The sequence below is a fragment of the Dreissena polymorpha genome, chromosome 5 (assembly GCF_020536995.1).
Source record: "Dreissena polymorpha isolate Duluth1 chromosome 5, UMN_Dpol_1.0, whole genome shotgun sequence".
Taxonomy (NCBI): domain Eukaryota; kingdom Metazoa; phylum Mollusca; class Bivalvia; order Myida; family Dreissenidae; genus Dreissena; species Dreissena polymorpha.
In genome coordinates this window covers 92,327,074-92,342,791 of record NC_068359.1, presented here as the reverse complement: position 1 = coordinate 92,342,791, position 15,718 = coordinate 92,327,074, and the positions used below count along the sequence as shown (strand labels likewise).

Below are 15,718 nucleotides of genomic sequence, written 5' to 3'. Positions count from 1 at the left end.
TTCTCACATAGCATGGTCCATATAGAAGTACATGCAATTTTCTATGACAGACTTGTAATCATATTCGCCAAATCCTATAATTTTTGTGATCGTCGTTAATATCAGTTTTTGTCAACCCGTCAATATTTATTTTTATGTATGCTTGAGACCATGGATGCTTGTGATAAAAGATTTCGTTCCGCAGACATGTATAATATTGATTTTAGGACATTCTATGTCATACTTAGATGAAGATTTTTATTTTGTTGATCCCAATGTAAATTACTAGGACTTAAATTAAAAGTTATTGTCTGAGATTCCTATTGTCTTGGTACCTCCTTTAAAACATCGGCATGCTGTTGCCTCTCCAATTTAAATGAAAAACATTATTTGGACACGTCGACAGCGGAGCTTTTATCTGAATTCTTGCTTTTTTAAATCTAGAAAGATAATTGTGTAATTTGCCATTATAAATAAACATTCGCGATTTTGTCGAATCTCTTGGGGGAGGGGGTGGCAACGTTAAAAACCATTTTCTACTTTTTATTATTAGCATAGGCGTTTCGTTTTTTCTTGCCGGCATCTTATAAACATACTCATACATACAAGATCAATGCTAAAGTTTGAACGAAGTTCTCATTCGTGACTTGTGCGCATGAAAGTGCAGTCAGTTTATTATGCCGAGGCTCGACATATTGAAATACCTCAAACACCAATTAAAGTAGTAGTATTGTGGTACAATGGAAACACGCTGTTATCTCCAAAGTTGTTAATTTTAACGTCCTTTCGAGTGGAAGGATTAGTATATACATTCCACGGCTGTGTATTTGATTAATCACGGTGAAACTAGATAAATACTATCAAGTGCAGGGAGTTATCAAAATGTGCAGTGGTATCAGCATCATGTACAGTCTGAGTTAAGAAAACATGGGCGTGTTAGCATCTTGATCAATTGTTGTTCTCAAGCACTGTTCATATATTTTCAGATTTTAAAAACTTTGAAGTTGATAAATGCTGTGAAACGGGATTTGCAAAAAAATGGCTCTTAAGGCGGATGTATCACTACTGAGTAGCCAAAGCGACAGTGGAGTATCCCGAGTCGTCAGAGTGCCGCGCCCCGCGGCTACCATCGGGCAGCACGCGGTGACCTCGCGACCTCCAAACCGTCTCTCTCCGAGAGTAATGATCGGTGTCGAGTTGAACATCCTGAAGTCTCCGAGTGGCTCGAGCAGCGCAGGCTCCTCTCGGCACGTGTCCCCTGTGCTGCCGAGGTCGGGGGTCAGCAGCTCTAGGGTATCCACGCAGGGGTCGGACCGCTCCGTGTCCCCGCCGCCTATCAGCTCGGGTAGCAGGTCCGGGAAAGTGTCGTCTCGAATCGAGGTAACCTGATAATTAGTTATTTTCTGTGCCATAAGAGCAATAATCTCTATATAACAGTTAAATATGGAAAGTTAGGATTTTCTCACTCTCACTCTGGTGCTACTTTTTTTTAAACTAAATGAAGTAGATGATGTTCATACAATATTAGAATACATAACTAGTTTTTATTGCCGAATCTCTGTATTAGTTTGTTGAAATTACATTATGTATTAAAAACGAAAACATACATTAAAATGCCGCATAATGTGTTAGCGCTAAACTTGTATATTTTTGTATATTGGTTTACTCACAAATGGGTTTCACACATGTTCAGTTGTTTTGTTTATTTTTTATGCTCTTAAAATGTCATTTTTATTGGTACGCACACTTGTTCTGTTATTGAATGAAGTAAAGGAAGACGTTTAGCGCGTCTTCCTTTCTTGGTCGATCGAACCAAAAAGAAAACTGTGTTTTTGACCGTACCTGTTTACGGGCTTAATTGTTCGAGATAAAAATATCATTATAACCGGATAGCCCTGAAATGAAAATAAATATACAAAGCATATGCAATATGCTGATTGCAATATAGAAAGCTGATGTTTATTCAATATTTTAATATTTACTTACCATTTTGATGTCATTTTATTAGTTATTACCGTGTTAAAAATGATAACAATGATAGTGTGTTTGGTTAGAGACTACAGCGCCATGATGGAGGATATTGGAAAATCATTTCCGTATTGACTATAATTATTAGAAATTTAATGGCATCCACGATGCAAGGCTTTGGGTTTCCTAACTAACGTCGACAATCATAACTTTTTATATCGTTAAACAATTAACAACGTCGTTTAATTGCTCTACATTTTTCACAATTTCATTGTTACCAATGTCAACTTAATTTTTTGACTTCATGATCATCATGGACTTGGCAATCATGAATAGTTAATTACGCTCATATGCCTTTATTTATCGGCGACAATATATGTTGACAGCAATTTATTGTTGTGAAATGAACGACAGTAAAGAAGGAGATCATGATGTCATTAAAATGAATGCATAAACACAACTTAAAATGTTACACAATCCGTAATGGCGCAAGCTAAACAAACCAACTCTCCAGAATCTGCAAATTCCAGTCATTCGAGTGGAGCATTTACTGACTGGAATGTAAGTTTATTACTTTTCATTTTCATTTCTCTTCATAAATATCTGTTTGAAATTATTTGAAATTTAGGTTCTTCATTTCTTGTTTTTCAATGTTTTATGGTGCAATCTTGAAATATTGCATCATCTTATCCTCATTACCCAGTATACTTGATTATAAGGTAATAAATAGAATAGGAACATGTATGTTTTCATCAATCAACACTTTTGGTAGGATTTACTTAAATACTGAAAGTAAAGTGGGATTTCCAACTTTATATCTGGGTGGCAAAAATGTAAGGCTTGGACTTTCAATTTGTGAAAGCAAGTGGAAGTTCTGATCAGAAATCTCTCAGTAAATCTTATTGATCAATACGTTTACAGGTAGTAAAAAAACAAATTGACAGATGGCATTCATGAAAGTGGCAGTCATAATTGTAACTTGTTCAGTTTTAATTTATTTCAATATGTTAAAGTCATGAATGTTAAGATATAGGTAAAAGTTTTATTTAGGTTAAAAATGTATTAAGAAAAAAATAAAACACTATAAAAGCTGTATTTTTCTTTGTTTTCAGAATCAACTGGAAGCATATTTGTTATGGATAAACTCACAACTTAAAAAGAAACCCGGTGCTAGACTGGTTGAGGATTTGAGGAATGATGCCAGAGATGGTGTTGCATTTGTTGACTTGATCAGCGTGATAGGTACACTTGCAAAATTAGGTTTCTTGAGCAAACATAAAAAAATATAAACAAAGTCCTGTAGGAATATAAAATTTTCTAGCAATAAAAAAATTTGGCTTTCTATGCCTAACTGGTAACTTAAATGACAACAAACTGATCGATTTGTCACTGTCACAAAGGGGTGTGAATTTTCGAAACAATCCTTAACAAATATATTAACATTTAACAGAATATCTTTCAAAATATGTTCCAGAAGTAAAAAAAACTGGGAAAAGTTGCAAATTAATATTTGTCAGGAACTGATTGCTGGATTTCAAAATAGTTCACGTAACATGGTTGTCAGGTGCATGGCAGTGACCTTTATTTAGCCTTTTTAGAAAATAGAGACAATCTCAGAAACTGATTCCCATATCAGTTTTCAAAACAAAAATGTTCCTTGAATTACCCTCTATTTTCTTAGTCACTTTTATTTATTACACTGAAGTTGTCTTGTCTACATGTTTTTAAATATCTTGTTGTATGAAGGCTAACTATTTCTAACATACTTTTTAGCGGGAGAGACAATTGCTGGGGTACATGATGTTCCATCAACTTATGCAGAAATGAAGGAAAATGTTGAAAGAATTTTACAGTTTATGTCATCAAAGAAGATTCGCATGCATCACATCATGGCAAAAGGTAAGCGTTTAACCTTATGTAGGACTTTTTGATTCTGCATGACCTTCAATCACAATTCTGCATGTCTTGATTGTGTAAAGTTATTTATTTCCAAAAATACTCACATACATAATTTTTGCTTAAAATATTGTCACACCACTTAATTGTAAGCTTTGAACAGCAAAAACTGGTGTTATGTTTATTGTCTGCAACTACAATCTGAAATTATTTTTAATATAAAGTGGTATTAACAAAGTTTTATACCATTGTTTCTTTCTCTGCAAATTTACTTAACTTAATTCTATGACTTAAATACTTCCTTGGGGAGACCCTAATGTGATGAAGTTGGTATATTGTCACTGGCTGCCTTTATGAATTTTGATTTTTGTTAAACCCCCTGGCGGAAAAGGCGATATATAAAACAAAATAGTTGAGTTTGTGTGCATGTGTGAGTCCGAGCCTGTCAAAACTTTAATATTCATTGCGCAATTAAAAAATAACTTACACTACGCGACCCGTGATTTTGCCTCATTTGCAAAGTCAAGGCAGGCATTTTGCTTTTTGGGTGGAAAATCACCGCGATTTCACGTGACTCGTCACTCCGACGTCGCGCGAGAGCAAGATAATCTTCGCGCTAAATCCCCTCAATGTTGTGGTGATTCGCTGCGATTCGCCGCAATTCGCCGTGATAGCAGTGGATATCGTTGACATCGATGATTTGCCAATTCATGCATATAAACCGAATCGTATCGATAAATGTATACAAAACGCTTTTTTAATGTTCACAATTATCAAATAATCCAACATAATTGCAACATCACTTCCGAAAAATAATCTTAACCATATATGTTGGTAAATATGTTTGAGAATTTCATTAACAACTATATGACTACGCCATTTTTAAGAAGTGTAAAGAGTGTAGTGCATAATGTGGAACACAGCTTTCATTGGACGAGCGTATTAAAATTTAGATCGAATGCAATACGATCTTACATAAAAAAAACGTTTTATTGCGTCATACGCCTTCATGTAAAAAAACGTTTTCCTCCTGGAAATTGTGCTATAAAAAATGCATAATATTATCAAAACATTTTTTCGACACGTAAGGCGTTGTAACAAATTAAGATACAATTCATAACAATTATACCATAAGAATTAATGTTCCGTTAAATTCCCAAATGAGAATAATAATTTATAATCCGAAACACACTTCCGATGTTTTAATGTTAACACAACGTTCACAAATGCTTCCAATATAGCCATCATGTATATTTCCCGACAAAAGAGCGCGAAAATTATGCGGCAATGTACAAGGTCAAGGTAAAGAGTGTGCAAGTATTGATTTTTCATACAAACTGCACAGCACAGAGAACATTGAATTCTGTTGATTTCGGTTAAATGTTTCTTTGGTATTTTTAAATCAGTTATATCGCCAAAAATTTGATATTTCTTTTAAAATCATGTCAAATCAAACACGCCGTATCGTTACTGATAGAAGTAAAACATAATACCTTGACGTGTATAGTTTTTTTGTTGTGAGAGACCATCTGAGTAAACGCCCAAAAATATATACAAACTGTTATTTTTTGTCAATGCCCTTTGATCCATTATCGCACTTAATTGGCAGCGCCATCTTGTTGTTTCTGTGATTGTCACATTTTTTCACAGTTTGAACACGTACAAAGAGTGCCAATTAGACACTAGAATAAACACTATCACCCGCTGGACAGTACACAATAAATAATCAAATGTTGAGGGTTTTTTGTTTTGGACGTGAAAACCCAGAGAAACGCATGTACATTATACATCATCATATTTATTTAACTTTGCGAATGCTTAGTGCTACGTTGATATACTCGTTTTTTTCCAGCAAAACAAACACAATGTTTAATGGCTTTAATATATAGGTATATAACACGATATCATAATAACATGTACTTAAAAATAGAACAGTAATGTATTTCCGATTTCCGGCTTATCAAGCATTGTGAATGTATGTACAACGCTCGGAAAGTAACGCGAGTAACACGAGTTATCCGCATTGGAGCCTGAAACAGAAAATAAATAAGTATAGCATAATCTAGTCCAAATAATTAGACGTAATTCACCGATTACATTTAAACTTTAAATGAAAGTGGTACTTAAACAATTTTCCGTGCCTTAACACGCGAATATTTTGCTAAACACTGTTAACAAAAGGGCTACACGTTATAATTCTTAATGAAATGCAAAAATAAGTATTAACATAATTAATAACGTCAATAAACACACACGGTAAGATCAAAGTTATGTCATATTTCTCGTAAATTACCAAATTATTAGTTTCGTCTAAATCAAATACCATGTATAGAGAAACAAGGTATTTATAACCGACCAATGACGAAACACTATGCAACTTTCAATTTACACAGTGCTAGGCTACATGTATATGGCAACAATATGGAATTTGAACAGTGGTAGTGTTTTCCGGCCTGGAATATAATTGATTGTAAGTGTTAATAAACATTCTGCTAATGCAATTAATTAAATAATGTTTACATGTTATGTTCAATAATTATTGCATGATCATTCTGCGCTGTTTTATTAATTTGGAGCCGTTAAAGCTTCCGACATTACTTCATCAAGTTCATGTCGGAACAGGAGTATTTAAGCTAATACGCCCATTGTATACAACCACAACAAAAGCTTTATTATTGCAATGTATAATGTAAGTGTATACATATTTGTTACATTATGTAGTGTAACCCTCAACGTAAATCGCTTAAAAAGGGGAATCCCGGCGGTATGCGGTGATTTGCGCTGATTCGCGCTGATTGCGCAACAGCGAGAAACATCGCGCGACGGTCACCGAGACATCACCCAAATTTTATTGTCGCTCGGAAACACCGCGATTTGTCACGTTGCATCGATTGCGGTGATGCGAGAATCGCGGCAAAAATCACGGGTCGTGTAGTGTACCTCAATTTTTCAGCAACATAATACCGGTACATGTTGCTTGTTACACCTGTCTCTCTACCTCAAAAATCAAGGTCACACTTAAAGCTTAAAGGTTATTTGGAAAAAAAACACATGCTTGTGTAACTTTGTCATTCATCTATCTTGCAATTTTATAATAGTTTACACACACCTGCGGCAAGGGTTAAGGTCACTTTAAAGGACAAAAGTCAAAAAGTGCATGGCGCAGCTAGTTTAATAGTTGCAAGCATTATTAAAATTGGGCTATACATTTTTCTGACCTATTTAGTGCATGTTTTTTAAACATAAGTACATGTGTTCCTTTAATACACTGTAGACAGCAACTTGCTTAATAAAAAAACAAAAAAGACAAGAATATGCCTTGTTTTCTTTTCAGACATAGTAGATGGCAATCTGAAGTCAATCATGCGTCTAATCCTGGCTCTGGCAGCCCACTACAAGCCCAAGAGCGTGAAGCAGTCTTCTCAGGGCTCCAGTAGGGGATCCAGTAGAGCAGACAAACGCAGCCCCAATGTCAGCTCCATCGCACAGGTCAGTGGCTGTTACATTGATTTCTTAAACAGGTTTTCAATAAAATTACCAGGTCTATGTCACTGTTATCAAGTAGCTGGATTGTGTGAATTTTGCTGGTTGTACGTATTTCCAGGGATCCTTTTTTCTTGGGGGGGCTTTTCTTTCTATTCCAATAGCATATTTTGAAAGTTGAGGTAACAAAAAGTGATTTGTTAACCACTCTGCTTATTACACTGGCAGCATTATAACCATTATGCACTAGTTCCATTTGTATAATCAGCGATCTCATTGGCTGTTGTTTTACAATCTTCCAATCAAAATTGGTCTTTGAAAATGTGTTGATTAGATTTCTTTGCAAATGGTGTCATTCAGAAGAAAATGAAGATCATTGTTAATTGTTAAAACAAGTGACTCTCACTAAAGCTCAGTAAAAAAGAAGGTTAAGAAACAAATGTTGATGTCAAGTTCCACAAGGTGTGTTATTTGTATGTATCCTGTGGTCCAAAACAAGTGTGTAAGAATTTTCCTTTCTTTTGACTTCTCTTTGGTCACACCCCTAAAAATAGAAAGAAAAGCAATCATTTAAGTTTACATGGATGTATTGCGCTTAAAAATTCATTGTATGAGCATACATGCATATCCAGCTTGTGATGAACATTGGGCCAGTCGGGTCAAGTTCCCTTTTTTTAGCTCACCTCAGCACAATGTGCTCATGGTGATCTTTTGTGATTGCCTCTTGTCTCTTGTGTCACAATGTGTGTCATGTGTTGTGCATTGTCAGCATTTACCTTGATAACACTCTAGAGGCCACATTTACCTTGATAACACTCTAGAGGCCACATTTACCTTGATAACACTCTAGAGGCCACATTTACCTTGATAACACTCTAGAGGCCACATTTACCTTGATAACACTCTAGAGGCCACATTTACCTTGATAACACTTGAGGCCACATTTACCGTGATAACACTCTAGATGCCACATTTACCTTGATAACACTCTAAAGGCCACATTTACCTTGATAACACTCTAGAGGCCACATTTACCTTGATAACACTCTAGGGCCACATTTACCTTGATAACACTCTAGAGGCCACATTTATTGTCCAATCTTCATGAAACATGGTCAGAACATGTGTCCCAATGATATCTTGAAAGGGGTCGAAAATGGTTCCTGTTTGTTGAAAAAAACTTCCCGGGGGTTTGTGGAAGTTTTCTTATATGGCTATAGTAAAACCTTGTTAACACTCTAGAAGTCACATGTATTGTCCAATCTTCATGGAACGTAGTCAGAACATTAGTTCTAATGATCTCTCTGAGGAGTTTGAAAATGGTTCCGGTCTGTTGAAAAACATGGCTTGGCGGGGCATTTTTCCTTATATAGCTATAGTAAAACCTTGTAAACACTGTAGTTTACAATAGAACATTTGTCTGAGTTTTGATAGAGCAAGTGTACTGTAATTTTGTGGATTTGTAACTTACATGCAGACCTAGCTGTAAACCTAATTTGTGGCTACTTTGATCAAAGTAGAAGTCAGTGTTTTTATCAATAGACTACATTTTATTTTTAATTATGTCTCCGAAGGAGGGCATATAGTGATCGGACCGTCCGTCTGTCTGTCTTTCCGTCACACTTTGCATTTAGGTTTCGCATTTAGGTTTTGAAAAATGCTCATAACTTCTATGTCGCTTCAGATAGCAACTTGATGTTTGGCATGCATGTGTATCTCATGGAGATGCACATTTTGAGTGATGAAAGGTCAAAGTCAATTTCATCCTTCAAGGTCAAAAGTCAAATATATGGCTTCAAATCGGTGCAGAAGGGGTCATTGTGTTTCTGACAAACACGTCTCTTGTTATTAGAGTTTTTATAAAGACGTTGAAATTTTGCGTTAAATGTTTGCATCCCCGCCTAGCTAGGGATTGCATGTGTGCACCTTCAAATCAAGATATAGGAATTTTGTGTGTATGCAGCTCACTTGCAGAAGCAGCTTGGTAGTGCACAGTTATTTAAATGCAAGTGAATTTAAACATTGAAACCTGGGTTTGTGGCTTCTCCATGTTTATTGTTAAAGAGTACTGGGCCCTTATATCTGGGACAACCCTCTAGGAACATGCATTAAGCCCAGTTTTTCCTGAATGAGGCTCAATTTTCTGATTCGTTTCAAATGTAGGGAGCAGCGGCAGCGTTGACAGCAGCCAGAAGGCATGTGGCCAAGGCTGGAAACAGCTTCAGAAGAAAAGGGCACGATTACCATCACAGGTAGATGTTAGCTTTTGTCGAAAAAGCAGCTTAACATGTTTTTTCATTGTTTTGTTGTACTTTGTTGTCTAGAAAAATAAAACGTTTTCATTTGTCACTGTTTTTGCTCATACACGTAACAGTTGAAAACTAAGGGAGAATATGGCAGTTGTACAGCCAAAGTTAGACTACAGTATCAGACACAGGAAGAAATCTTCTTCTTTTTTTAAATTCATTAAAAAATGACTTTACACATTTTCATGTATTTAAAAAAAAAAATATAACCTACAGCACTTTTCAAGCAATATTGTGGTCATTCAATAACATTAATTGCTTCAGTCGCAGACACTACCACAACGAGAGCAGTTCAGACCAGTACAGTGACTCTGACACCAGTTTCCATGCGGACCACCCACGTATCGTACCCGGGCGTGAGAGGGGGGACGTGGACGGGGCCAGCGCAGGCAGCAGTCCCAACTCCAGCACGGTACACAGCCCGCCCACCATGCTGGTGTCCTCAACATCGTCTATGGGTCATGAGGATACCATGTCTAGTCTGGAGGTCACCATGTCTTCTGTGTCCAAGAGCAAATCGGCCGACTATATTGGATGTGAGTTTCCAGCGTTAATCAGGGCTCGAAATTAACACTCGCGCACTCGCAAAATGCGAGTGAAAAATACCGATTGCCAGTTAAGTTTTAAGCCACTAGAATTTTTTTGCGAGTAAAGAAATAGTGAAAAAAAAAAGAGTTATATTGCTAAATGCGCTCGACGTTGTGAATGCTAAACCGCAGGTCAATTAATAGAATGTCCGAATACCCATATGCGGAAGCTCGCAACTTGTATGTAGACTGGTATACTTATAGTACATATATGTGGATGGTATTGGTACAAAGATAATGAAACAGTCGATTATCCACACATGTTCACTATAAAAGACAAAAAACCTGAACAGTCATGTCGAAACGAAAAATAACTAGTTTCTTTTTGCCCACAGATTGAAATACAATATGAAATATAAAGCAAAGTTAACCGTTGAGTTGAGAGAAAACAAAAGGAAAATAAATTCTTCCACGAAAACAGTGAAAAAGTGGGAAAAAGAATTTCATATATAACACCAAAACTTGTGGTTGATGTCATATTTTATTTAGTTTTAATAGTACTTTACTAATGTCCAAACTTGTTTTTATTAATGTTTCCAGCATTATTTGCGAATATGTTTTTGATTTTGCGAGCTGGTATTTAAGCTGCTTGCAATGTTTTGCTAGTAGAAAGAAAAGTTAAATTCGAGCCCTTCGTTAATAGTTTGAAAGTTTTCAATTTTTGAGATTGTGATTTTATCTTGTACTGTCTTTGGCATTGCAATGCACATGCATTGTTTGTTATTATAAGCAAATAATTTATATAAAAATGATTAGTTCAAGGTACTGTATTGTGTTGGTTGGAAAGGTAGATCGTGTAAATCATTAAGACATTGTTGTGGCTCAACAGTAATTAGAAAAAAAATGTGGATTGCTAAAATTGTTGCTGGTTTTATATAGAAGTTGGCAGTTACTTATCGAATCTTAAGGAATCTATAAGCAATTTTCGCCTTGTCCAATTACATATCGAGGGTTGCCGTGTTTTAACTGTTTCCCTGGTTACAGACAAGGACAGCGGTACAGAGCTAGAGGACAGTGTGTTCACACCCGCTAGGGAGCCCATGGTCTACAAGACCCAGTATGATGACTTGATGGGGGAATATCTCAAGCTTGCAGAGGCCATGACATATATCAAGAAAGACCTTGGCATGTTGCAGGACCTGGTATGATCTTGAAGTGCAATCATTGGATTTAGTTGAAATTTTAATAGTGAAAACAATTTTGAATAAATATGCCAAATGCTGTGTTTTGCATTGACAATTCAAGGCAGTGATCCTAGTTTTATTGCTTGGAGTTGCTATTTGTCATGTGCTTTCCATGTGTGTTTAATTGTATGACCTTTGGTCATTTGCCTCAAATAAAGGACCTGATATTGAGAATCATTTTCTGCTGATGCAATGACATTTTAAGTTTGTTTATATTGAAGTCAAAGAAGCTGTATGGTATTTATTTATAGGTGATCTATACATTTTTCAGTGCGCGAAATTAAGCATTTGTTCCCAGAGTCCCTATGTCTGGATTACTGTAAAACAAATACAATTCGTCTGACATGAATGTTTTTGGATGTTCTTGTTTTTATCAAAACTTATTTACTGTACTCTGATTGTTATTTCTCCTCTTGCTACTTTCCTCCGTTTCAATTAAAAAAAAGTTTTGAAAATCTTTATTTGGCTTGATATATGTAAACCCTCTAAGAGAGTAGGAGAATATATTACTTTCCAAGGTCTTGCAAAAATCACAACCTTGCATGCTTGAGTTATGCCATATGAGTTGTTAAATTTGACTCCTTGACTTCACATTTTTTACAATATAATGTTCTACAGATGTTACATACGTTGTATATCCCTGTTTCAGCTGTTGAGTGGACAGCCCCCTGATGGTGCAGAGTCCGGCTTTAAGGATGTGATAGAGGGAACCACACCTGAGGAGCAGATTGTACGCTATAGCAATCCTTTCTTCTAAAGTTGTTTAAGAAATAATTTTATTCATCTGAAGGGAGGCTTATAGTAATCGCAATATCAATATTTATTTCCTTCTGTCATTATTTCCGGCTTGTAAGCAAAGCATAAATCGGACAATATTGAATAAAACAGTCAACAAAACAATTCAGTTCGATTGATATTGTTAATTAAATATTTTCAGTGTCATGGGAAAATGATTCTTAAGCCATATGCGGCCAGTGTAGCTCCAGGCCAGCCTGAATTTTCTTCCCTGTCTGGTTAATGGAGCTACCCTGTCTGATGATGAGACCCAGACACCTTTCGTGACTTTATTGCAGACATGGTAGCTCCTGACCAGACTGTGCGGATGCGCGGGCTTGTCTGGAGGGACACTGGTTGTTTATGGTATAAGACCCAGTTTCACATGACGCTGCTTCTATGTACTGTAATGTTTTTTATTCAACAGGTTGTATTGCGTAGTCAGCTGCAGCAGTCACATGAGGTCTGCTCTAGTTTGAGGGAGGAACTCTCCAGAAATAAGCTGGAAATGATGCAGATTCAAGGAATCAAGGCAAGCACAGTGTTCTATGTCTCAGAATTTTATGGTTTTGCAGCCATGGGTGCAAGCACAGCGTTCTAGTTCTCAGAATTGTATGGTTTTGTGGCCATGGGGGCAAGCACATCGTTCTAGTTCTCAGGATTGTATGGTTTTGCAACCAAGATGTTGATTGTTATGCCCCCCTTCGAAGAAATGGAGTATATTGTTTTGCACATGTCGGTCGGTCGCCTAGGATCATGAAACTTCATAGGTACATTGATCATGACTCGCAAATGACCCCTATTGATTTTCAGGTCACTAGGTCAAATGTCAAAGTCACGGTGACATGAACCAGTAAAATGGTTTCCGGATGATAGCTCAAGAACGCTTACGCCTAGGATCATGAAACTTCATAGGTACATTGATCATGACTCGCAGATGACTCCTATTGATTTTCAGGTCACTAGGTCAAAGGTCAAGGTCATGGTGACTCGACACAGAAAAATGGTTTCCGGATGATAACTAAAGAAGGCTTACGCCTAGGATCATGAAACTTCATAGGTACATTGATCATGACTCACAGATGACCCCTATTGATTTTCAGGTCACTAGGTCAAAGGTCAAGGTGACTTGCAATGTAAAATGGTTTCCGGATGATAACTCAAGAAAGCTTATGCCTAGGATCATGAAACTTCATAGGTACATTGTTCATGACTGGCAGATGACCCCCTATTGATTTTCAGGTCACTAGGTCAAAGGTCAAGGTCACAGTGACAAAAAATGTATCGCAGATGACCCCTATTGATTATTAAGGTCACTAGGTCAAAGGTCAAGGTCACAGTGACAAAAAACGTATTCACACAATGGCTGCCACTACAACTGACAGACAATATGGGGGGCATGCATGTTTTACAAACAGCCTTTGTTGGATTTGCTTTTGTATAATTATTTCCTATGTAGATATTTTAAGAAAACATGTATGTTTTTTATTATTATCAATCTTGTGGAACTACTACACGTTTCAAAAATGCTTACTGATAAGAACATTCCATTAGTTCAATGAGATTTAAAAAACAACAGCAAAAAGCCATACACATTTTTAATTTAATTACATCAACCTACTTATCCTGGAACAGCAGTCATTTCTCTTGCAGCATTGAGTATATATATTATGGGTAGTGCTGCAACAATACGCCAAAAACCGTATTGCAATATATTGTCAGTTCAAAAACCCGTATTGCAATATATCGCAATATATTGCTTACTTGTACCAAAATTATAACTTGCCAATTACCTGATAATCCCGTATATTCCAATTTTAAAGCAAATTCTGGTATATATTTACTATAAATGTGCTCAAGAATAACAAGAAACACAAACATTCGCAAATTTTCTTAAGTATCAAATACATTTTGGCATTTGTTACTATTTAAAGATGTGATGAAATAACGTCCAAGCGGGGCATTTTTTTCCACTGAACACGCGTAATTCACCTGACGTGATGTTCCCGTTTTTATACAACACAAAATACACACATACTTTCCATGCGACGTTCTACATGTCTGTATAATTTTTGCGCGCTTTTAATTGAGACAAAGGATAAAGCACTTTTTATTTGACGCTAGAATTTTTTATTGTCGCATTAGCATTAAAATTTGGAAGCGTAATTCCGAAGTTCAGAATACAAATTTAATAATGCTCAATTCAGAATCGAACAAAACATTTACAGCTGTGCGCAATTAATTCAACGATAATCTGTTCAAAAGCATTGAACGAATGCTCCGATGTAACAACGCTACTCTGTATAATACACTTTCAGAATGCTATTTTTACGGATTTTTTTTTTTACACTGCTTTGTTTTGTTTACCTTGTTATCATTATTTGGAACGGCTTTTCTGGACGAAATGTGAATGAATTTTTGTAAAATGTTCGTACCGGTATGATGAAAATCGTATCGCAATACAATATGCAAATTGCATATTGCGATATATACCGATAAACCGGTATATTGTTGCAGCACTAATTATGGGGCCCCTGTTTGTCCGCTGAATGATTACTACATTACTTTATATGGGCAGAAAAGGTTTTAACACCTTGATCATCCATCAAAGTGTGTAAAGTTTATTTATACTGTTTATATATTTATATATATATGTTTGTTGTAAAGTTTGGAGCTGAAATTAAGCCTGGTCCCAATCACAAAGAGTCAGACGAAATGCTTTAAAAAAAAGGTCTTTTCTAATCCAATTGTTCAGGACAGGCAAAACCACAAATAATATTAATCAGGCTTATGAAATCTGAACTACAGTCTTATATTGGTGTTTTGCCATTTCTGTTTGGAATACAGGCAGGTCTTCAACAGAGGATATCAGACCAGGAGAATAACATTGCCACGTTGAAGTCTGAGTTGCTGCGCAGAGATTTCCAGAAGCAGAACTTTGATTCAGAACAGGTAACAGTTTACTTTGACACTGTCAGTCCAATATAACGCGGATGACGGGATCCAAGCCACAAGACCCCATATAAATTCATATTGTCTACAAAAAGCAATCGAAGGAAACATGCCTCGTTAAACTTGTCAAAGCTGTCAATAATTTAAGATCAATAGCACATTAATAGTAACAGCATAAGAACGTGAACACCGCTAAACACATGCTGTTTTTCACACCTTTATTTGCACCAAACAATAGATTTACTCTTAAACTGTCAAATGCCGAATAATGTTTAGTCTGTAATCGATTATAATTGAGCATTTAGCACAATAGGCATCGCCATATTGGAATTTCAAGAAAAGCTCAAGACCGCTATTGAAGGTCGAAGAGAAAAAAGCCAGTAAGGAAGCCAGATTAAGTGGTAATTAAAAGTACATGATTGAATTATTAGTATGGAAGCCAGATTAAGTGGTAATTAAAAGTACATGATTGAATTATTAAACTAATTAACTTGTAATCCTTGGACAATCAACCTTAGAAATATTGAAAATGGACTTATCTTTGTTTGTGGAACTGGTTCATTCTGATTAATACAACCCTTTGATCACT

General features: G+C 36.1%; 1 protein-coding gene across 2 annotated transcripts in view; it reads left to right on the top strand.

Moving 5' to 3' along the window:
- Window positions 1-876: 876 nt before the first annotated feature.
- The window catches only part of LOC127881809 (dixin-like), a 34,339-nt gene continuing 19,497 nt past the window's right edge, over window positions 877-15,718 (top strand). For both annotated transcript variants that reach the window (XM_052429943.1, XM_052429942.1), the window contains exons 1-10: window positions 877-1,359; window positions 3,060-3,189; window positions 3,721-3,846; window positions 7,178-7,332; window positions 9,490-9,578; window positions 9,897-10,168; window positions 11,204-11,361; window positions 12,053-12,133; window positions 12,605-12,709; window positions 15,025-15,129. In XM_052429943.1, the coding sequence (XP_052285903.1) occupies window positions 1,018-1,359; window positions 3,060-3,189; window positions 3,721-3,846; window positions 7,178-7,332; window positions 9,490-9,578; window positions 9,897-10,168; window positions 11,204-11,361; window positions 12,053-12,133; window positions 12,605-12,709; window positions 15,025-15,129 (1,563 nt within the window). In that variant the 5' untranslated portion in view covers window positions 877-1,017. The remainder of the gene's footprint in view (window positions 1,360-3,059; window positions 3,190-3,720; window positions 3,847-7,177; window positions 7,333-9,489; window positions 9,579-9,896; window positions 10,169-11,203; window positions 11,362-12,052; window positions 12,134-12,604; window positions 12,710-15,024; window positions 15,130-15,718) is intronic.